Source organism: Papaver somniferum, chromosome 7 (genome assembly GCF_003573695.1).
Source record: "Papaver somniferum cultivar HN1 chromosome 7, ASM357369v1, whole genome shotgun sequence".
NCBI classification, from domain to species: Eukaryota; Viridiplantae; Streptophyta; class Magnoliopsida; order Ranunculales; family Papaveraceae; genus Papaver; species Papaver somniferum.
The window spans coordinates 13,731,092-13,756,001 of NC_039364.1; the positions used below are offsets into that span (position 1 = coordinate 13,731,092).

Sequence of the window (24,910 nt, forward strand, 5' to 3'; positions counted from 1 at the left end):
CGATGAATGGTTCAGCACCACAAAAATCACCTTTTCGTTGAACGGTTCAGCGCTCACAATAATCAACAAAAACATACGTATCACAAGAATCACAAAATATGATCTGACGGCTGAAATTGGTTTCGCTGAACCAAACAGCGCTAGGTGGTGGTCCGAGCTGGCGTGGAATGCTAATCTAGCTGCTAGATTAGCACTTCCATAAGACTTAGAAGGTTACCCTAATTGACGTGGATTGCTAATTTGAGCTATTGGTGATTTTGATGAATCCTTGTTTGAGGATGTGGATGATGTGCCCATGCACGAATCTTTTCGCTCTAAAGATAAGTGCTCCTAGATCGGAGACGACTGTGCCTAGGCGAGTCATGTCGCCGAAAAGAAGCAGTATGCCAGTATCACCCAGTGTTCCTCTACCTTGCCACGTGTAAACTCTCATCCCTTGAGGAGCGAGCTGCGAACTTCTACCTTAAGTTAAACGCGAGCCAACTAGGTCAACTTTCTTATAAAACCCTATTTTCTTCTTCCTCCTCTTCCTCTCCCACACCGTGAAGTTGAAGAAGAAAGAAGAACCTTAAGTTAAACGCGAGCCAACTAGGTCAACTTTCTTATAAAACCCTATTTTCTTCTTCCTCCTCTTCCTCTCCCACAGCGTGAAGTTGAAGAAGAAAGAAGAAACAATGTCAAACCTCCGGAAGAGATTCTCCTAGAAATCTTCTCAAGGCTACCTAAGAGGTATATTTTCCGATTCAGTTGTGTTAGTAAGTCTATGTGTACCTTATTTGATACCGCTAGTTTTCAAAATATGCATCATGAGCTTAGTCATATAAAAAACGGTGCTAGACTTTTGTTTGGCATGGCTAAAAGCAAGAAAAAGTTTACCATTGATTATAAGTCAGTATCATCTTTGTTGCCATTGTCAACATCATCAGCAACAACAATGTGTGATTTTCATGAGTTTAAGTTTTGGATGCATTACCCTTTTACAGCTGAAAGTGTTAGAGTTCGGTTTTTAACGTCTTCATATGATGGCTTTGTTTGGATACGTTTTACTTGTATTACAAGTAGTTGCGAAGAATTTTATTTTTGGAATCTATCAACAAAATGGTACAAGAAAATACCATTGCCACGAGAAGTGAATGATGGTGACATTAAAGGCTATGGATTCGGTTATGATTACATGACTGGCGATTACAAATTGATAAGAATTGTGACCAACTGGGCTTCAAATTGTTCTGATGTTGATGTCTATGCATCAGAATCAAATTCGTGGAGATGCAGTGATAGTGTACCATACCGTCTTTGTTATGATCAAGCTTGTGAAGGAGTACTCTTTGATGGAGGTCTTTACTGGGTTGCGCGCACCTTTGAACAAATCTGCAATGTGCATGTACTTGTCCGTTTTGGCATTGTGGATGAGAAATTCAAGAAAGTAGCATTGCCAGAAGGTCTTATGCCACATCCAGAAGAACCTTTAGAAGGAAATAATAAGCTCCGAATAGATTGGGAGTATTGGGATCGTGCCTACTTTTAGGTTTTCAAGTTTCTGATGTCCGGATTGATATATGGATGATGCATGATCTCGGGGTGAGAGAATCTTGGACTAAAAGTTTCTCCATTACGCAGGAGAGTATAACTAGTAGCACGCGAGTAGAGTTCTTATGGATTTTCAAGAACAATGAAATCTTATTGATTGTCGATCAAGGGTTCGTTTTATATGATCCGAAAAACAAAAGACATAGAGAACTGATGTTGGATTCTCGTATAACTGGAAGGTTAAAAAATAAATTAAAACACAGTGATATGGTTACTTATTCAGTTTCTCATAACTAAGGTCTTATGCAAAGCGCGCGGAGAACAGTATAGGTAAAGTATCAATCTTTATGTCTTTTGCTAGCTTTGGTCAAGACTGTTAAATTTGGATTGTATCAGATGATTACTACTATTAATTAACTGGAAAATCCTCATAGAGGCATCTTTTTAAGCTTTAGGATTCTATATCTTATCGCGGTTTGCATCTCCAAGAGACTAATGACTAATACAACTTATCCCATCGATCTTGTTATTGAAAAGCTTAATGACTAATACAACTTGGCCATTTCAAATAATTCCTAACTGTCCCCAGCTTGTGCTGTATGTTGTGATGTTTAGTATTCGTCTTTCTTTGCTACTCGGTCATAATTTTTTTAAGATGTTCATTATATTGAGCTTTGGAAGGCTGGCTTCCTTTTTACTTGTCTTGCATGCGATTATTTCAAACAGACAGAATGGTGTTAAATGGAGATGCTCCACCAAGAGGAAGCGCAGCAGGTCTTTCGAGGAGAACGGCAATAAGGGGTGGTGACGCAACAGGAGGATCAGGCAATTCAGTGCTCCAGTTTTACACCGATGATGCACCTGGACTGAAGATTTCTCCAAAAGTTGTGCTTGTAATGAGCATTGGGTTCATTGCATTTGTTACTATATGAAAAGTTCCTTACTATGTTTTTTTTTTTTTTTGGTTTCTGGAAGTTCATTTATCAGTACATGATTATACTTTAATGTTGAAAAAGGAAACAAGAAAAAATTCCTAATCTTCTTCTTTGTGTTCATGAAATACTGAATGGTCATATGCTGGTTAATTACGTAGCACGATATTTGGGGTCTTAAACTTCACTTGAAAAATACTCCCGCATGGTTTTTATTCCCTTTGCTGAGATTATGCAGTTCTCTCGAAGATGCAATAAAACGACTCAAAACACTCTCTGTTAGGGAGGATAGTAACTACCCAAAGAGAATCTGTTCTTGTGGTCATACTTTGTGAATTCTGGATTAATTGTCTCAGAAATTGAATAATTGATGTCATTACGTTTGACGTTTAATACACGAAATATGAAAAACATGATTAGATTCTCTTAAGGTTGGTGCGGAGTTGCTGAAGAGTAGAGGTTTGAGCTGCCATTTGATGGTGAAAGTGAAGAAAGGTTTTTGAATGATAGCGTGGTTATAGATTATAGGTCTGTTGAAACTCTGATACTTCAAGATGTTAGTTCGGTTTTTGACGTCTTCATATGATGGCTTGATTTGGATACGCCCTGCTCTATATAGGATTAGGCGGATTAGGCTGATGACGGCCTAGAGTAAGAACTGGGCTTGGACTTAGAGTATGGGCTTATGAAGGAACCATAGATTGGACTAGAAGGAATGCTCGGAGAAAGTGCAACTTGGGAATGGAGGAAGAGCTTAATTAGGAATGATTTTTTAGGGACCATGGTTTTTTTGAGGAGATCATGGTTTTATTAGGCCACCTTCCCTATAATTATAAGGGGTGTCCTAAAGCATTGAAATGACTACCCACCCTTTACCTAATTTAATTTAAAACCAATCTAATAACCACCTATATATATATATATATAACCACCACCTCCTCTCACCACCACCGCCGATTACCGCCACCGCCACCTCCGATTATTACCACCACCAACCACCGATTACCACCACCACGTCCTCCCACCACCACCGCCGATTACCACCACCACCACCTCCGATTACCACCACCACCAACCACCACCACCTCTATATATATAACTTAATTTAAAACATTAAAAAAGATATTCTCACAAACCCATTACTTGTCATTCGTTTTTGGTTGAATAAACGAGAAGTAATCATCAAAATGAGTTGAAAATGGAAGTTGCAGAGAGGTTTAATGGAGGTTTTTTTTTTCAGAGAAAAGTTCGGTTACGTCACAAAAAGTTCGGTTATCACGAATTAATTTTTTCTTAACCGAACTCTGAGTTCGGTTGATTCGCAAAAAATACTTTTAACCGAATTCCTTGTATTAGAACAATACAAGTCCATAAGTTCGGTTCCTTCGCAAAATAAGGATATCACCGAAATTTAGTTTCCGAAAATAATGAGAAGTCCGAAAGTTCGGTTCATTCTCAAAAATGTTAAGTTTTCTTTGTAACCGAACTCTACCTAATTCGCCAAGAAATAAATTTCGTAGTAACCGAACGTTTGCCTAATTTCATATATGCATATATAAGCCCAGTTCGGTTGATTCGCAAAACATGTTGAAGTTTGCGAACCAACCGAACTTCTAATACTAGGTTACTTTTAACCTGCAGTTCGATTGGAAACTTGGTTGCGTTGAAGTTTGCGAACTAACCGAACATACCTCTGTAAATCTTATTACTAAAGTTCGGCTACCTGCGTGTTTGAAGAAAGAAACAGAACTCTGTGTTAGGTTATATGTTCTTGACATTTATTAACCGAACTCCATGTTCGGTTACCTGTTCTTCACACTTGGTAACCGAACTACCTGAACCTAGCAGGAATTTTTTATAAAAATTTACAGTTTTATGAATATTTGGACCAATTCAACCACCATTATCTAAGTTTGAAGCATACTTGGGTACCCAAATACTCTTCCTCCGTTTGTGGTTGGTAAAATCCATCATTTTCATCTTGAGATTGAGTTTGTGGAAGAATACATTCACCATCTAAGAAATAACTCATATCTAGATCATTGTGAAGATTAAAAAATACTCTAGAAGAGGATGGAGATGAAGAATCAGATGAGCTATCATCACTTGAATACTCAAGCTTAGTGAATTGGAAAAAAAATATTTTCCATGTTTTTCTTCTTCATCTTCTCTAATTTTACTCTCTCAATAATTCTACTTCTTTAGCTTAATCATTTCACTAATGATTTTACTAATCATTACCCAAAATTAATCAGGTGGGTAGTTTAGGTATTAATATAAATATCTAGATAAGGGGTGACCTAGATTTACTTCTAAATGTCTTACTAAAAATAGAACATGGTCCCCCAAAAAAACCATGGTCCCCAAAAAATCATTCTAATTAGACGGTTAGAAAGGGATGGTTGTCGTGTTAAAGAAACCAGTTCATTTCGAGGGGCAGTTCGTTTTCCCCAAATTAAAGGGGTCTACCAAGAATTATCAGAGGAACAAAGTATCCAAAACACATTATGCTCCTGTACCAAAATATCACAAGCTGCAGTTTGATTATATCAATAATATTGCTTATTCAACAGGCTTATTATAGGGGCGGCATGTTTTATCAGAGGGACGGCACTGTGATGGTAATGTCTCTTTAGTTGGTTATGGGATGTCCTAAAGGGGATGTAAATTGACTAGGTTACCCTCCCCATTTTTTAACATAAATCAAAACTAAATTGAAAATTTGTTTTCTTTCTTCTTCTCTTCTCCTCCTCCCATCAACCATAACCTCCATTAAAACTCAAAATTTCATCGTCTTCGATTAATCGACGATTCGAAAATTAATCAAGTGTAGTGTAATGACTTATATGAAGTATGTTTTGAAAAATCCAATTAGGGTTTAGTTTATCTTGTTCGATTTAAGTTTAATTTCTATCAAAAATTAGGGTTTTAGATGAAAATTAAAATTAAAGCACTAGTGGAAAACAAGTTTTTTAAGTCTGATTGGGCTTTATAAAAACGACTTCCAAGGGTAAACTTTATCAGTTGGGCTTCCTGTGGAAGACGTTTCTATAGAAAAATCACGAAAAAGTGAATCGAGTTTATGAGGAAGTCGTAATATTAGAGGGTAATTTTGTACATAGAAAAAGCTTCTAGAAGGAATATAGTTAAGACTGCGTGCGAGAATAATTTCTGTAATTTCTATATTTCTCTCGTTTCTATCGACCTTACTTATCTCCCCCTTCCCCTCTCTCTTCCTTATCTCTTTACAGAGAAAAAATTGATCGTCCTCTTCTCTCTGAGTTCTCTAACCTTTCTCTTTTCTTGCAATACTGCTTACCAACAATCACCACAATCCATTCCCATGTTTTCTTCTCTAGATTACTCACTCACACGCTTTCACCAAGGTTTTATGTAATCTCCTATTATAATTTACCAAGTCTTAGATCTGTTTTTTAGTTCAATCTTTGATCAAAATCATAACACGTTCTTAGCCTTTTACGATTGGATCAAATACCAGTAAAAACCCTGAATCGAATTGAAGAAAACCCTTAGAGAATTCTGAGATTTTCATCTCTAATGAACATATTTGGGGTTTTCTCTCATTTTCCGTTAGGGTTTTTGTTATTAAGGGTGAACATCTAAATGATTTCAGCTCTAGGATTATTCAAGATTTAAAATTTCTTGCTGTTGAATTGAATTTTGGGGGTTTTCTTTTATTCAGTTGGGGTTTCGTTAAATCTCGAATTTTGGGGTTTTTTTTTTATTCAGTTGGGGTTTCGTTAAATCTCGAATTCTTAACTGAGATTCAACTCTAATGATTATTGAAGGGTTGATTATTCTAGTTATCTGACTAAGATTTGTTTTATTTTGAAAAATTTTCCGTGTTGTTTCAATTTCTCTATTTCCTCATAGTGACTTAAAGTTTTTTTTCTTCTGGATCCGATAGTCATGAAACTTTGTCATGAAGATTCTATCTAGAAACTTGTTAATTTTAATATCGTGCCAAATTTGGAAATAACTCTGGCTTTGTTTTGTCAATTGGTGTCACATATCTACTTGCTGATTTAATTTGTCTTGCGTTTCTTTCTAGTTAGTTGCTGGATTGTGGGTTTAATCACCATGGGAGCTTGGTGTCATTTCTTGACCCTGTTCCAGGTAAGAAAATATGGTAATTTTTTGTATTAAATTCACCTCCAACTTAGGGTACTCCTCCTAATATACATATGTGCTGCAATTCTTCCCCTGATTTTGCTTGTCAAATTCACTTTCACTGATACTGAATATTGAACGATGTTGTTTATGCTCATTTGCAGTGTCACGTAGCCTAGATGTATATAGTAATGAAAATGCAACAGTAAAAGTTTGTCCAATAGCGAAGGAGTGGAGGTGTTAGAAAACAGATCTTTCAATCGACAACCTAACTACTTTAATATATGTTGATGATGTTTATTCGACTATGGCCTTGATTATGTTTGATTTTCTTTGGTTACGCCTTGTTTGTGTGTGCCAGCAGTTGTGCTTTGCTTGGCTCTTTTGAAGTTTGGATTGCTTAATACACTAAGCTTGAATCTCAGGAAGTTAGGATTACACTCATTCATGGATAGAAGAGGAGGGATGAAAGGATTTACCGTATTTGGTGAAAATGAATCTCACCTTATAAAAGTAATTGCTATCTTTTTAATATTTACAATTTTTTGGAGATATGTATGTTACTGACTATTCTTTTTAATAAACTTTGAATGTTGTGGTTGTTCTAGTGGTGATGTTGCAGCAATTGAATATGCTCAATTAGATCTTGAATTCGGTTCATATATCATATAAGGTATGCAGACATTTTTATTCCCTACGGTTTGAAATTTTAAAATTAGGGATGCTACTTCTTTTGACCCATTAAGGTGTCTGATCATTTTTTGTTGTTTTATTTCAGTTTGTAAGGATATCTAATAGCTAACAATGGCTTCATTTTCTTATCTAAAGGTAGTTTTAGTTTCAGTTTATATTAAAATGAGAAACTTTCAAAGTACCATTTCTTATTATGTTTACTTACCTTAGAAACCTGATTATTATCTCTCTAGTTTTATTGTTAACTCGTCTTGGTGCTTCCGTAGTTGAAGTCATAAGGAAGGTACCTGCAGAAAGTTTTTGAACCTCGAAAGAACATTAAAGCTGAGTCTCCTTTATCCATGTATTTTCTTATAGTTGATCTAATCATTTATCTACAAAATTTTAAAGGCTGTAAACCTGAACTAATGGTATTTCATGTTGTTGCAGTGAGAGATATAGGTACATTGTTGCTTGAGTGTCCTAGTCTTAAAAGTGTACATGCTTTTGGTGGTGGGAGAAATTCAGAGCCAGGTACCTAATATCTCCTTGCCGGGTTGTAAAATGCTTCTGATTTTTTCTTTGATGTGTTCCATCCTTAATAGTAGCTGGATTCAATGGTTATTCTCACATGCACTTGGATCGTATATTTATATTATCTTGTATAGGACTACTCAAGATGCATTACCTCTGGACAAATAGATTTATTATGGATGGATCCGAAAAATAATGGCATGTTACTAATTAGAAGCAACTTGTTCACATTCAATTGAATACAACAAGTCAGTTTGGATTAGTGAAACACCTTAGTCTTGGAGTTCTTTCATGCACATAATGTTTGTTTGAATTATCTCTATCAACTTGTGTTTAACTGAATAAGGACTTATGACTATGTTTTACTTCTTGTCTGTATTATTTTTGAATGCTTCAGATTCAAACAATAACTATCATTGTTTATTCGCAGGAAGTTACAGGGAAAAATTAAGCTGCTGGTGATGATGATTGTCCATTGCAAATAAAATTGGTTGTACTTATTTTAAACTTGATCATGTTAAAGTTCATAGTCTAATGTTAAATGTAGATTGTTGGTAAGGTCTGCAATCCTGTTTGTTTAATTTCTGATTGAAAACTTAGTTCTCTCTACTAAATACGCCATCTCTCTGGATTATGGGTATTGTTAGTGGCGATGATGGTGAATCCACTTTGGAATAACTCTAATATGCAATTGTTGTTTGAGTCATGTCGATAATCTTGAAGGATTAACAACTTTGATATATTTTGATGCATATAGATGTATTGGGTAGCTAGGTTAATTCCTAAGGATGACAATCAAAGGAAGTAAACATTAATGATTTCGTATATTTGGCTTTGCTCATTGTGGGTTGTTTGACTTCAGTTGGAACTTTATTCTGACATTTATACTTTTAGTCTTATAGTATTGACGTGGAGTTCATGTTTAGATGCAAGGATTCATCCAGAAAGATTGTCATCTGTATCTGGACATGCCTGCAGATTCATGAGCATTTATGTTGGCTTAAACTCTTGTTGAGTATTAATATGATCGTTTAATCGTTATTGTTATCCCTATCTTGACATATAAAATTTGGGTAAAACTCATGACATATGATAGCATTAGAAATCTAGACTTTAGTTGTATTAAGTTACTGATTCAAAGAATTGAGAGACGACGCCTTTCCTTGCCTCAACAAATTCCTAAGTGCCAAACTAATTTGTGATTCCATGCTTACAATATTAGAACTTTACTTGTTTGTGTAGTCCATTTGTTGTCCCCGTATAATAATGTTAAATGCTTCTTTTTGTGAGTAATGCTCTTTGTTTTCTCTTCATTTCCTTTTGTTCTTTCATTAAGGCGTTGTGCTCAATCTAATATCTGTAATTTGACAACCAACTGAAAGATGATAGCTTGTCTGCTGCACAATTGTTGTATGCCCTTTTATCCAGACAATGATTTTGATGTCCTGCGAAACAATTAGTCATGATGGCCTCTCCTCTGTGTTGGCTCTCACAGTTCCTTGATTTATCCTGCTTACAGTTGAACTTGCAACTGTAACCAGTTGATTTTTCTCATTGAACTTGCAACCTATTTTCGGTACCTTCTTACAGTTGATGGTAGCTTTCATTTCTCATGTGTCTTTAGTAAACGAAGGCATAGATGGTGAACTCTAAACGAAGGCATAGATGGTGAACTCTTGCCTTCAATTTGAAGCCTTCTGGTAGTTAAGATTGTAATAGAAATACAAATATTAGCATTTGAAGTTGTCATATTTTAAACTTATGTATTTTTTTATCACATCTCAATACAAATTCATTTTTAAAGTCATTATCAATTTAATTTTTTGATTCATACAGTTTTGAAATAAATATTAATTTTATTGTGATTCAGATTTTATTTATAGACTCAGCTGAATCAGCGTTTGATTCAGCTGATTCAGTTCCATTTTTTTTTATAAAATACGTTCAATAGAAAGGTCTGCTTCTATTAGTAGATAATAATTGACTGTTCAAAGTAGTCGTTTTCGAAAAGATTATAGGACTCCCAGGCGCAGTTGTTTTGGGAAATAAGACTACAGATTTAGGGCTCCCAGCCACAGTCCTTTTTAGTGATTGTAAGGCTTTTTCTGGCAGACTTTCTTTTTTTGATTTTCCACTAGTGAAGTTTCTGGGTTTATATGAGTTACGGTTGATTTTAACTCTATTACGAACCGTAACTGGAGATTTTGATGTTGTCACGGTTGGTAATATTTCAACTACCAACCGTATGTTCTTGTATCTGAGAATTTTATTAAGTTAAGGTTGGTATCGAGCATTTGGTTACCAACCGTAACTGAGTTACGGTTGGTATCGAACATTTAGTTACCAACCGTAACTGGTTTTGCAATTGGGTTTTCCCCAAATTTAACCAGTTACGGTTGGTAGTTCATCTTTTACGAACCGTAACTATGAATTACGGTTGGTTACAAGCAAAATACCAACCGTAATTAGCTCTGAAAATGTAAGAAATTGATTTTTTTTAGGTATCTGAGCAACAAAAAGCTAGTTGGGACTAATTTAGAAGTATACCTGGTCATTTTCAGGCATTGGGTTTTCACTTTGTTGGTTAATTTCTTCAATTGATTGAGATTGACCTTCACTTTGGGTTAAAACTTCTCTACCATCTCCAAACTTTTTTTTTAAACTCTAAAATCTGATTTTGTTTTGATTTTGAGTTAATATAAGTGAAATTAATCATTAACATTAAACTTGATTATCATCACTAAACTAGGTTATCAATCATGAGGGTTAATTTTTCATTTCCGTTTTTTTTTTGATAAAGGACACCTTGAATGATCATGTAATGACCTTTTTGTCCTATTGGAATGCCGTCCCTATAATAAGGTTGTTATTCAAACCTCACGCCTAAGCATCCGGAAATGATGCAACGGCAATCTTACTGCATATTCCTTCATTTAATTTACCAGCCTTGTGCATTATTGGTCTATGGAACTAAATCTAGAGACATTCATTCCAAAGCTCAAGTTTCATTCTAATAGTTTCATAATAGAGAAAGACCAGAGCAGGCTTTCAGTATTGAGCAGGCTACAAAATATGTAACTACTGATCTGAAATTGCCACTCTAAAGAATGTTCCATGGAATTAAGGCCTTAAGTGTTTTGATAGAATTACGGATATTAAGCAGACTTAAACAATTTTTATGTGGGTTTGTTAAATGAAAAAAATTGGTACTAAGTGATAGGCACATTTATGTGTCTTATATAATCTCAATTGTATATATTATTAGTGCTCGAATTTATATTTATTATGGCTTTTTATGTCCCTGTAGGTGTTTTTAGAAGAATAAGGATTTGCAGCGAAATTGGCTGAAAATGCGGCGTTTGGACCTCTGTTGATAGAGTGCCGGAAGCGCCCCAGAAGTGTACCGGAAGTACCCCAGAAATGCCCCGGAGGAACCCCGAAAAAAGTGCGGAAAATGCCCCAGAGGACACTTGCTATACGGACCCTTGATTTTGGATAAGGGGTAACCTAATTACTAAGGGGTGACCCATTTCCAGGCAGCTGCTAAAGGGACACCAGGACTGGTTAGGGGGTAACCCATCTTCAACATTTGAAACGTAAAATTTGGCGGGAAACTAGTTCTCATGCCTGGAAGATTTTCGATATAATTGTTTGGGTAGTTTTAAGGAGATTAAAGGGCTGGAAATGTTTGGGATTATTCTATGGACTTATAGGAAGCTAACAGGGGTGAGTTGAAGGGCCAGAAGTGGCTGGAAAATCCGGGAGAGCTAAACAGGGTATACGTGAATATTCTGGGAGATATTCTCGAGAATTTGTTCACAACAGGGACCGGGAATATCTCTGGTGATTGGTTCGGATATATGGAAGTTATTTGAGAATATATTCACTGCGACGTTGGATTCTATGTTTAGAATATATACAAGGAAATCTCAGTGATTCCTGTGAGAGTAAAGAGAAAATATTCTTGCATTCAACCGAGAGGATTCAGAGTTATGACGGGATATTTTCATCCCTTGTTGGCTATATAAAGAGGTTACGAGACTCATAGAAGGGTTGGAGAGTTTTGGGGGAGAGTTTGGAGTCGAGAGTTGGGAGTCGAAAGGAGGGCCAGAGGAGAAGAAATCAGAGTTTTCAGAACTCTGTTGCTGCTGCTGCTGCTGCCCGTGAAGAACAAGGAATCGGCCACGGTTTCTTCATCCATTTGCAACTGTTTCTTCAACTGCTCTGCAACGTTTATCTTCATCGCAACAGTTTCTTCATCATATTTTGCAACAGAGAAGTAAACCACAGCATTTAATTTTCCGTCACCATTTGTTTCTCTGTAACAGTCCAACATCGTCTTCGCAACAGGAACTGCTGTTGTGATTTCTCTGTTGCATTGTTTACTCAATTGTAATCAACTTTGGAGCAATAATAAAACATTTTGAGATTATGATTAATATGAGGAGCTAAACCCAATATTGGGACGACGGAGGGAGTCTATTTTCGTCATTGTGGTAAATTTAATTTATTCTTTTTATGACTTTTGCACTGATTAAAAATTGAAAAATGATTTTAATTAATTAGTTATCATTTTATTTGATGCGGCATGCTTGCTTAAATGTTTGATGTCCCATGCTTACGATTTATAACTAATATTCTGAGAATCTATTTTGGCAAAATAAGAGTCCATATATTTATGTTTTGAGCAGTAATTGTTAAGGATAAATAAAATATACCACATGCATGAAGAATTGGCCAAGTCCTTAGTCCCAATACCTCTCGAACATCTTGTGACAAATTTGTACATATATTTTCGTTTTAAAATCTATTCAAGTCCGAGCAACGAACTTTTACTTACCTCTTGAAAAATACTATAACAAAATGGCGCCGCCGACGCGGACTTGTATATAGATTGATTTATTTTTTTAGGTTTATTTTTTTTTTTTTATTTGTTCCTTTTACGTTTCTTTTTGTCTTTATTTTGCAGGTTAAGTGACTAAGGACTTGGAGAGGAAAAATCTTAAAGCGAAAAGCGAAAAGAGAAGAAAAAAAGGACAATTTTAGGATTTAATTTTTAATTTTTTTTTAGAGTGTGTGAGGAAAACTGTAATTTTTTTTATTTATTTATTTATTTTGGACTTTGGACTTTACTTGGACTTTATTTTTTTTAACCCTACGGAAGGGTATTATTATTAAAAAAAAAAATTATATAAACTGTGTGCAGGGAAGGACGACGATTACTATATCGTCTCGGCCCCTCGGGTTCGCACACGGCATAGGGTCGTGGCCCGAGTCGACGACAACGGTTCATCGCCCGTCTGGTACGGGAGGTAAGTCCAATCGAAACACCCGCGAATCTCCTGCAAGCGGGTTACTGTCTGCCTTAAGGTGATAATTGTTTGAGGACGAACCGGACTGTCTTTATTTTCCTAGTAAAGGGCAAGGCCTGGCCAAACAAGATAAGGGTTCGGATTTCATCACCGTTCCTTCTTGCCCGCCTTAGGAAAACGAAAACCGAACGCGAACCTAAGCTTTAAAATTTGGAATAGAACGAGACCGATAGGGTAACGAGCTTAATAGGAAACTCGTTCGAAAAATATTGGTTGCTCTTTAAGCACACTCCAAAGTTCATGATGGTTTCTGTGAGTTGAATGCGTGACTGCGCCGCCTTGTGATAGCGGTGAGGCCTTGGGTATCAAAGCTCCACTGAGCTTCCCTCGCCTCAATTCAACTTACTTTGACTCGGATTGATTCCAGAGGGGTTTGCTCAAATTGCAACGAATTCCCTTTCGAAAGATAGAAGCTGGTCTAGAAACAATCTAAGTGGAGCCATCATGCTTTTTGTTTGCTAGAAATCTTTAGGTTTGCTTTGGTGGAGTCGAGTCGGCCTTGTTTGTGATTGTATAGAATCCCTCTGTAGTTTATATTTCTTCGGTGATGAATCCTTTTGAGGAGACGCCACCTGCGATGACGTTGCGAGAATATATGTCTAGAAATTCTCGTTATCAAGAGACGTCTTCGGAAATGACTCTTGGTGAATATATGCGTGGGCAGCGATATATGGATACTCCAACTTTTATTGAGGAATCACCTCTAACGATCTATGAGAAATATTATAAACATAGACCATGTAGTTTGGAACAAAGATTGAGAATTCTTGAATTTCAAAAATTGTATCATGATGATGAGGATAGTGATGATGAAGAATCTGAAATATGTGGGAATAGTGATCAGGAATTTGTTACCCCAGTTGAGCCTTATAATGATTATATTATTTCTGGTTCAGATCCTAATAATTTTAAAAATTATTCACCTATTCAAAAGGACGAGGATTTGACTAGAGATACCCCCGTTTCAGACGATGTAGTATGTCCTGTTTACGAAACCGATGATGGTTTAGAGGAACCAGTTTATCTTGAGATCGAGTCAAACGATTTAGAAACAATAGTCTTAGATGAACTCGTAGAGATTAGCGAGGATGAACCTGACTTAGAAAAATCAATTGCCGACCTAGAAATTAGGGAGGTTATGACCAGTCTATCTAGAGACGCCGAAAACTCTAAGTTTGGGGGTGAGTATCATTCTCCATGTGCTTTAACTCTTAGTAAGGTCCCTCACTTGGGACTTGAATCAATGCCTCAACCATCTTACAAGATTATCTTCATAATCGTTTTCCAGAACCTAATGATATCCAACAAGAGTCTCAAATGTTAGAAACCCATCCTCTGGTTGATGTGGTTAACCCATGCAATAATACCAAGATTGATTTTGTTTTCCCACCAAATAGTTTTCTTCCAATTGTGGGAACGTATAGATTTCAAATGTGTCACTTATTAAGTTTGAGACTAAGCCTAAGTACTTTAGGTTAATGGAATCGACACATTTTCCTAAGAATGACCACTACTCTCACTGTGGTCAACTATGTAAGTCATATCTGATTGACTTAGAGGATCCGCAATTATTTAGGTTATTACTTCGTGATTCTAAGTTCGTATTTGAGTTTTTACAGACTCTAAGACCTAGTGATTCGGATCCCATCTATGAAGAAACGCAGCCAATGAAAATATTCTATCAAGATCCTTTCATAGAACCTGAACCTGAACCACAATGGGACATAGGTATCTTCATCAGGAAACTAGATAAGGATGCAGTACATGTTCACTTTCTTGGGTTATTGTAGTTTCCTTTGGTCAGCTCTATTTAGTTTTGAAGACCCACAGTTATTTCGACTGTTACTTTATGGTTCGAGTTGACTAATCCTTTCCTAAGTCTGGCTGAAGACTTTAAACTTAGCACTTCTTGGGAGGTAACCCAATATCACGCAACACGGTAATATCCTTCCTTAACTCTTTTACTTCAAATAGTAACCGTTTCTCCTTGTTCATGTTTTTAATTTTATCTTTAGAACATTGAGGACAATGTTAGATTAAGTTTGGGGGTATTGGGAGAAACTTTTTAGTTGCGTAATAAATAAACTCCAGAGCCTAGAAATTTATGCGTATTTAGGATAGCACTAACCAATCTAAGTGGATGGAAACATTTTTTTTTTAGGAGTTGAGGAACCAATCTGACTAGATGGAAACATCTATAGAGTCTATTCATAAAAGCACAGAGCTCAGTGTGTTAAATAACATGATAGTTTCGCCATATCTTGTCGAGTCCTTTTCACTTTCTATTTTTATTTTTCTTTTATTTCAAGTGATTTGGTGGGGCACACGATTCAAGTTGTTACCTTTGCTAGGGTGAAATAGAGTGACTGAGTTACCTTTTCAAAAAAAAAAATTAAATAAAAAAAAAAATAAATAAATAAATAGACCGGACCAGTTAGACCAATCAGAATAAGTATTAACACTTGGATAGCAATATGCGTGTGTTCTCCCTGTTTCCGTCGCCTAAGCAAGCGTGGAATGCAGGACCCGTGGGAACTATCGTGTAATCTGCTGACAAGAAGCATGCGCTTGGATCCAAAAGATCTATTCATGCCGTTATGAAAAAAAAAAAAAAAAAAATGGTCAACTGCTGGTTCCCTTGTATTTGCCAGTTTGTTGATCTAGATTTAAGTTATTGACCACTGGTTCCCTTGTATATGCCAGCGTGTTAATATTAGTCAGACCGGTATCTCAGTCATTTAGGTTAGGTTCATCTTGGCAGAGGCCTTCAGACAGATATGGGAAACACCGTTCGCTTTTCAACCATCTACATTTTTCTTTCCATCTTCTTAATCTTTTCATGTGATTAGTCTGACTCCGAGTATGATGTCCATCGTGAAACTATCTTAGTAGAGCTCTGTCACTTATATGAATTTTAGTATGCTTGAGTGCAAACTCGTGTACAACAATTGGAATTTCGCATCAGGGTTCTTCCTCTTAGAATCAATAATTGTATGCCAACCAAGGAGGTTCCTTAGTGCTTTCCAAGGTTCTGCGTAGATAGCTAGGGTATGGAGTATTGGTTTTTGTGGGTACACCTCTGAGAAACCCACCCGAGATTAACTCGGTCACTTTTCAAGAATAAATTTTGCTCGAGGACTAGCAAATAATAAGTTTGGGGGAATTTGATAGGCACATTTATGTGTCTTATATAATCTCAATTGTATATATTATTAGTGCTCGAATTTATATTTATTATGGCTTTTTATGTCCCTGTAGGTGTTTTTAGAAGAATAAGGATTTGCAGCGAAATTGGCTGAAAATGCGGCGTTTGGACCTCTGTTGATAGAGTGCCGGAAGCGCCCCAGAAGTGTACCGGAAGTACCCCAGAAATGCCCCGGAGGAACCCCGAAAAAAGTGCGGAAAATGCCCCAGAGGACACTTGCTATACGGACCCTTGATTTTGGATAAGGGGTAACCTAATTACTAAGGGGTGACCCATTTCCAGGCAGCTGCTAAAGGGACACCAGGACTGGTTAGGGGGTAACCCATCTTCAACATTTGAAACGTAAAATTTGGCGGGAAACTAGTTCTCATGCCTGGAAGATTTTCGATATAATTGTTTGGGTAGTTTTAAGGAGATTAAAGGGCTGGAAATGTTTGGGATTATTCTATGGACTTATAGGAAGCTAACAGGGGTGAGTTGAAGGGCCAGAAGTGGCTGGAAAATCCGGGAGAGCTAAACAGGGTATACGTGAATATTCTGGGAGATATTCTCGAGAATTTGTTCACAACAGGGACCGGGAATATCTCTGGTGATTGGTTCGGATATATGGAAGTTATTTGAGAATATATTCACTGCGACGTTGGATTCTATGTTTAGAATATATACAAGGAAATCTCGGTGATTCCTGTGAGAGTAAAGAGAAAATATTCTTGCATTCAACCGAGAGGATTCAGAGTTATGACGGGATATTTTCATCCCTTGTTGGCTATATAAAGAGGTTACGAGACTCATAGAAGGGTTGGAGAGTTTTGGGGGAGAGTTTGGAGTCGAGAGTTGGGAGTCGAAAGGAGGGCCAGAGGAGCAGAAATCAGAGTTTTCAGAACTCTGTTGCTGCTGCTGCTGCTGCCCGTGAAGAACAAGGAATCGGCCACGGTTTCTTCATCCATTTGCAACTGTTTCTTCAACTGCTCTGCAACGTTTATCTTCATCGCAACAGTTTCTTCATCATATTTTGCAACAGAGAAGTAAACCACAGCATTTAATTTTCCGTCACCATTTGTTTCTCTGTAACAGTCCAACATCGTCTTCGCAACAGGAACTGCTGTTGCGATTTCTCTGTTGCATTGTTTACTCAATTGTAATCAACTTTGGAGCAATAATAAAACATTTTGAGATTATGATTAATATGAGGAGCTAAACCCAATATTGGGACGACGGAGGGAGTCTATTTTCGTCATTGTGGTAAATTTAATTTATTCTTTTTATGACTTTTGCACTGATTAAAAATTGAAAAATGATTTTAATTAATTAGTTATCATTTTATTTGATGCGGCATGCTTGCTTAAATGTTTGATGTCCCATGCTTACGATTTATAACTAATATTCTGAGAATCTATTTTGGCAAAATAAGAGTCCATATATTTATGTTTTGAGCAGTAATTGTTAAGGATAAATAAAATATACCACATGCATGAAGAATTGGCCAAGTCCTTAGTCCCAATACCTCTCGAACATCTTGTGACAAATTTGTACATATATTTTCATTTTAAAATCTATTCAAGTCCGAGCAACGAACTTTTACTTACCTCTTGAAAAATACTATAACACTAAGAAGCCTCACAACACAGTAAATTGGCTACACATACATTAAAAGTCTCGATGCTTTAAAAGAACTGATTTTTTTTAGAAGGTTATTATTGGGGCGTCACACTCCAATAGAGGGACTTCACTTGGATTCTTAGTGTCCAAAAAAGTGGTTATGGGATATCCTAACACATACAAAATGTCTATATTACCGTTGAACTAAAATAAAAACTTAAAAACCGTAGAAGAAATCACGGCCAGGTTTGGATTAATTCCAACCATAAAAGTGGTTATGAAGAAATCACGGCTAGGTTTGGATTAATTCCAACCGTAGAAATTTTATTTGCATGTAGTTTTACGTCCAGGTTTGGATAGTTCCAACCGTAGAAGCTCATTCTACGTCCAGGTTGGAATATACTACGTCCAGGTTTGGATAATTCCAATCGTAGAATCTCATTCTACGTCCAAGTTCCTTTTAATTCCAACCGTAAAATATGATTTTACGTCCAGTTTCCTTTTAATTCCAACCGTAGAAGTGATTTTACGTCAAGGTTTGGATTATTTCTAACCACAGAAGTTTATTCTACGGCCAGTGTGATTGAATAAATTTTTTTTCTTCTCTCTAATTTTTTTTCCCAGAAAAATTTTGTCCCAGAATTCACCAAGTATACAACAAAATTCATTAATTTATTTATTATCTAATTAAATTAAATTAAAATTAACTAAATAAGGGTTGTTTAGTCATTAAAAAATTATTTGAGATAAGGGGTTTTTGATATTACTTATGGGTGAACCATTTTTGTCCTATTAGGTGACGCCCTCTTTAATGGAATGTGACGCCCCAATAATATCCTTCTTTTTTTATATACTTCGATTTTTTACCGAACCTGACAAAAAAAACTCCCAAGTCCCACTAGAATATTTTTTTTCGAGTTGCATGTATGTCAATGACCTGCCTCTGAAGCCTTCTTATCTACATAGGGACATTGATGGCCTTCTACCTGTTTATGGTAACCTCTCTGTAAGAAAGAAGAGTGTGAAACAAAATGAGAAACAAACCATAAAAATTGTGGTTCTTTGTTGCGGCATAGTATAAATTAGGCACGCTTCACAGACAAAGGAGACTTGGATCTAAGTAAATCTCAGTTGATTCATGGGAACTGAAACCTGCCAGCACTGTGACGCATTTTAATCGGAAGCTACAATGTTTTATTTATTTTGTAATCTATGTGTATTGATAGTTTTGTCACTAAAATTGAAAAAGGGGGATATTGTTAGAGCATTGCTCGTTCAAACTCGCAAGCGTTGATATCTTAAGTTTGTTTGTCAAGTTTAGTTGATAAAAACTATATACTTCATTTCTAGTCTACTTATAGCTAACACTCGGACTAGGATAGAATGTGTAGTTGAGCTTTAGACTTGACGACGCTCACAAGATTGAAGAAGAAGATCTAGTGGAGAACTTGGAGGAACTTCATCAACAAAAGGTATGTGGAGACTAGAACTTAAAATTATATAAAATATAATGCGGAAAATAAATAACACAGAAATTAAAAAATTTGTTAACGAGGAAACCACAAATGCATAACAACTCCGGGACGCAGGCCAGATTGAACACCACATCGTATTAAGATACTACAGACTCTAGCCTAGTACAAATTAACTTCGTACTGGAATGTAGTTGAGCTCTAACCAATCTCACACTGATTAAGGTATAGTTGCATTACGCCTCTTGAACCACGCGATTATACACACTTGATTACCTTAGCTAATTTGACCCACAATTAAGAGTTGCTACGACCCAAAGTGGAAGACTTTATAAACAAACGTGTCTCCCAAGATAAGTCTACTCTGATAGATAAATCTGTCTCCCACAGAAATGCCTATGAAGTTTTGTTCCATCTTATGATAAATCAAGGTGCACATGAACTAACTAATAATCCTGTCTTATACTCCCGAAGAGCAGCCTAGAAGATTAGTCACCTCACAATAACCCAACTGATTAACTAAACAAGTTATTTTGGAATCACAAAGTCTGATACGAAGGACTTTGTGACTACTTTTTATATCTTACCTATCGGAGATAAACTCGAGTAAATCTTAGAGAAGATAAAACTCAATAAGATAGAACAAGTAAGATCACAGTACACAACCACGAAGAAAATAGTTGGATCTGGATTATGAATCCCAATGAAGTCTTTAAGTCGTTAACCTAATGGTTTTTGAAAAACCTAGGCTAAAGGAGAATCGAATCTAGTCGGCAACTAGGAACACACAGAAGTGTGGGATTAGTTTTCCCAAGTGCTAGAGTTATCCCTTATATACTATTTCAAATTAGGGTTGCTTACAATCAAAGCTAAAATATCTTAGTAACAAAGCCACCGCTAGGTGAAAACCTAATTCAATATTCAAGCGAAGTCTGCTTAATTAGAAATAAAAAAATTAATCTCCACCATTGGATGGTCTTAGCTTGTTACACACAAATAAAATATACCTATATTTATATAAGGATGAACCCTACCCAAACGTGTATACCATGTTGGATCAATCAATAGTTAACCGAAGTTAGCCACATGAAATATTAGAGCACTACTCGGTCGAACTCGCAAGCGTTGTTATCTCAAGCTTATTTGTCAAATTTAGTTGCCAAAACTATTTTTCTTGATTTCTAATCTACTTATAGCTAAGTCTCGGACTAGGATATTAAAGAGTAGTTGAGCTCTAGACTCCAAGGAGTTCATCATATGAATACGAAGAACTACTCAAGGAACTGGTGGAACTTCATCGACAAAAGGTATGTGGAGACTTGAACTTATCTATCACTCAAAAGTTTACTATATCGCCAATTTTGATACAAAAGTCGTATAGCTATATAGACTTCGATTATACACATTTGCTATTTCGATCCGAGTTTATCTCGTTTATCTATTTCTCGAAATTTGTGTTCGTAATCTTTCGCTTTAGCCAAGTTCATCTTTAGTCATGACGAAAGTCATGTTGATATTCAATATCTTGAAAATTGCTTTGATGAAAAATAGTTTGTGAATAACAACTATATAACATCCTCTAAGAAAGTTTCAATGATTGAAATGAGAGTTTAGATCATGTAACCATCACTCGATATAAGCATAATGTGTTCGCACATTAATGAATAAGTCCATAAATCGGGTACCTAATGTGTACAATTGGTTGATGGAGACTAGGTAAGTATACGTACCCGTACGCATACTGGCAGAAGTTCACGTCTGTGAATTTCTGTTGAGTTTGGAAAACCAAAACAAAATCAATCTGGTTACAAAAGTATGCGTACCCGTACGCATACTGGCGGAAAGTTCACGTCTGCTTAGTTTGGAAACTTAAACAAACTCAAATCCGGTTACTTAATTATATGCAGACGCGTACGCATACTTAAGTGGGTTACTTTCTAAGATCGGTCATTCATGAACTCAAGCATTTATAAAACATTTACTTTCTCAGATCCGCATTATATTTTATATAATTAAAATATCACAGGTTGTGTGTAGTTCAATCAATTGATAAATCCGACCTTGTTTGTTGGATAAAAATTTATTGGCACTTGAACATTCATCTTTGGCACCATCCAGGTGAACTTATTATCAATTAGTTCATGGATTCCATCATATTGATTTGTTGATTGATTTGAGAAAGAGATATAACTCTTTGATATCTTTCCTTAATTAAGTTTTATTGTCTAGTTGATTTTATTGGAATTATATTAGAATTTGGTCCATAAAGATTGCCGAAGAAAATATTGGGTGTGGTTGTTAGACCCCCGCTTTTTCAATTTTTGTAACCTTGTAAAGATAAAGAAGAGGAATAGAACAAGGCTCTTGAGTAACATAAACAAAAATATCTTCCAATTCGTAGGATGCAAACTTCTTCTACTTCATCTATTTGTATGTGAGATATATGTAAAATTTATATATCGTTATCAACATTCATTATATTCTTTATACGTTCAGTATCTGCCAAAATTACTATGTCCTTGGAGAGTAATCGAAGAAAGTAGACGAAAGTTGTGATCGGGAAATAATATCAAAATACCATTTACATTATTTTTATTTTTTTTTTGGCATAAAACGGTGAAAATATTATTGAAAATGAAAAAGATGTACAAGGAAAGCAGGCACAAAAGCCGCATACACGAGGAATATTTAGACTGTTATGACCACATAAAAACTAAGATATCGTTTCATAACAACTATGACCACGCGTTGAGATTGTTGATATTCCATCTGGACCATCTCACCTTGAATCCATCTTTTCCTTAAGAAATAATCTTAAAAACATACGCGTTAGCTAGTGACCTTGGACGGCTAAGATCTGCATCTTAAATGGAAGGGTGGCCGTTGATTGTCGCAACCCTTCGTTTTGGCATCCAACGGCATGGATAAAGGATGGCATGGCTTTGGCACAGAGGTGCGTCTGGCATGGTTAGCATGCCTTGGCGCGGAGATGTGGCTGGCATGCCATTGGCACATGTGGAGCGCCGGCATGGTTGGTATGCTTTGGACGCGGAGATGTGGCGCGGTATGCCGTTGGAACATGCGGCATGGTTGCAATTCCTTGGCTTGAAGATGCGGCTGACACGGCATGCCATTGGAAAATGTGGCACGGTTGGCATGCCTTGGCGCGGAAAGGTTGCACGACATGCCATTGGCACATGTGGTGTGGCTAGCATGCCTTGACATGGAGATGCGGCTGACACGGCATGCCATTGGCACATGTGGCACGGTTGGCATGCCTTGGTGCGGAAAGGTTGCACGGCATGCCATTGGAACATGTGGTGCGGCTGGCATGGTTTAGGCGTGGCCAAACTAGGATTTTGGCATTTAGGCGTGGCCAAAAACTAAGGTTTTGGCATAGTTTGGGCGCGGCCAAAATTGGGACTTGGCGTTGGGCCAAAGGTTACCACGCGTTAGATGGCGACCTTGAACGGCTAAGATTTGCATCTTAGATGGAACGGTGGCCGTTGATTGTTTCAACCCTTCGTTTTGGCAGCTGTGAAGGAAAGGCCGGTCATGGCATGATTTAGGCGTGGCCAAGTTAGGATTTTGGCATAGTTTAGGCGCGGCCAAAAACTAGGGTTTTGGCATAGTTTGGGCGCGGCCAAAATTAGGGCTTGACGTTGGGAAAAAGTTTTCCACGCGTTAGCTGGCGACCTTGAACGACTAAGATTTGCATCTTAGATGGAAGGGTGGTCGTTGATTGTTGCAACCCTTCGTTTTGGCAGCCAGCGACATGTAATAGGGCCGATATGGCTTTGGCATGGAGACTTAGCTGGCATGGTTTGCCATTGGAACGGTGGCACGGCTGGCATGGTTGGAATGCCTTAGCGCGGAGACGTGGCTGGAATGGTTTTCCATTGGCACGGTGACGCCGCTGGCATGGTTGGCATGCCTTGGCACGGAGACGTGGCTGGCATGGTTTGCCATTGGCACGGTGGCGCGGCTAGCATGGTTGGCATGCCTTGGCGCGGAGACGTGGATGACATGGTTTGCCATTGACACGCTGGCGCGGCTGGCATGGTTGGCATGCCTTGGCGCGGAGACGTGTCTGGCATGGTGGCGCGGCTGGCATGGTTGGCATGCCTTAGTGCGGATACGTAGCTTGCATGGTTGGCATGCCTTGGCACGGAGACGTGGCTGGCATGGTTTTCCATTGGCACGGAGGCGCGGCTGGCATGGTTGGCAAGCCTTGGAGCGGAGACGACGCTGTCATTGTTCGCCATTGGCACGGTGGCGCCGCTGGCATGGTTGGCATGCCTTGGCGCGGAGACGTGGCTGGCATGGTTTGCCATTGGCACGGTGGCGCGGCTAGCATGGTTGGCATGCCTTGGCGCGGAGACGTGGATGACATGTTTTGCCATTGACACGCTGGCGCGGCTGGCATGGTTGGCATGCCTTGGCGCGGAGACGTGTCTGGCATGGTGGCGCGGCTGGCATGGTTGGCATGCCTTAGTGCGGATACGTAGCTTGCATGGTTGGCATGCCTTGGCACGGAGACGTGGCTGGCATGGTTTTCCATTGGCACGGAGGCGCGGCTGGCATGGTTGGCAAGCTTTGGAGCGGAGACGACGCTGTCATTTTTCGCCATTGGCACGGTGGTGCGGCTGGCATGGTTGGCATGCCTTGGCGCGGAGACGTGGCTGACATGGTTTCCCATTGGAACGGTAGCGCGGCTGGCACGGTTGGCATGCCTTGGCGCGGTGACGTGGCTAGCATGGTTTACCATTGGCACGGAGGGGCGGCTGACATGGTTGGCATGCCTTGGCACGGTTACGTGGCTGACATGGTTTGCCATTGGCACGGTGGTGCGGCTGACAAGGTTGGCTGCCTTAGAGCGGAGACATGGCTGGCATGGTTGGCATGGCTTGGCGCGAAGACGTGGATGGCATGGTTTTCCATTGGCACGGAGGCGCAGCTGGCATGGTTAGCATGCCTTGTCGCGGAGACGTGGCTGACTTGGTTTTCCATTGGCACGTGTGGTGTGAGAATTAAGGTTTGGTATGAAGATGATGTCCGTCAATACTAAGGGTTCTGTCATGGAACATGACACATGTATATAAAAAAAGGGTACCCTGGTAATTCTTACATAGGCATGTTGAATGATTCAATAAATGCGCTAGTGGCCGTAGTGACGTCATGTCAGATATAGGGTTTTACGATTTTAACCCTAAGCTAAAAACCACCATCAACATTAAGTCCCCTGCTTAGCTCGGAACATGAGCATTGTTGCGAGGTAAGCATAAGATGTTGACAGGCCAGGATAAAATCGAAATGGCAAGTCATGAAAAGATGGTCAGGAAGACCCGGCTAACCTTTTTCGAGAGGTAAGGAGAATTCGTGATTCTTGTGTTGCGGACTTGTGTAAATTCTACTCGTGGTGCTGTTGGCTAGACCGTGAAGTGGTGAGATATAGACTGTCGA

At 38.1% G+C, this 24,910-nt stretch overlaps 1 protein-coding gene across 1 annotated transcript; it reads left to right on the top strand.

The window, feature by feature from the left end:
- Window positions 1-850: 850 nt before the first annotated feature.
- LOC113294158 (F-box/kelch-repeat protein At3g06240-like) lies at window positions 851-1,528 on the top strand. The gene has a single exon (XM_026542576.1). It carries the CDS (start codon window positions 851-853, stop codon window positions 1,526-1,528), a length of 678 nt encoding a protein of 225 aa, XP_026398361.1.
- Window positions 1,529-24,910: the final 23,382 nt, after the last annotated feature.

What these genes read in the sequence shown, in the direction of transcription:
- LOC113294158 (XM_026542576.1), top strand. Translation starts at nt 851, where the DNA reads ATGGCTAAAAGCAAGAAAAAGTTTACCATTGATTATAAGTCAGTATCA.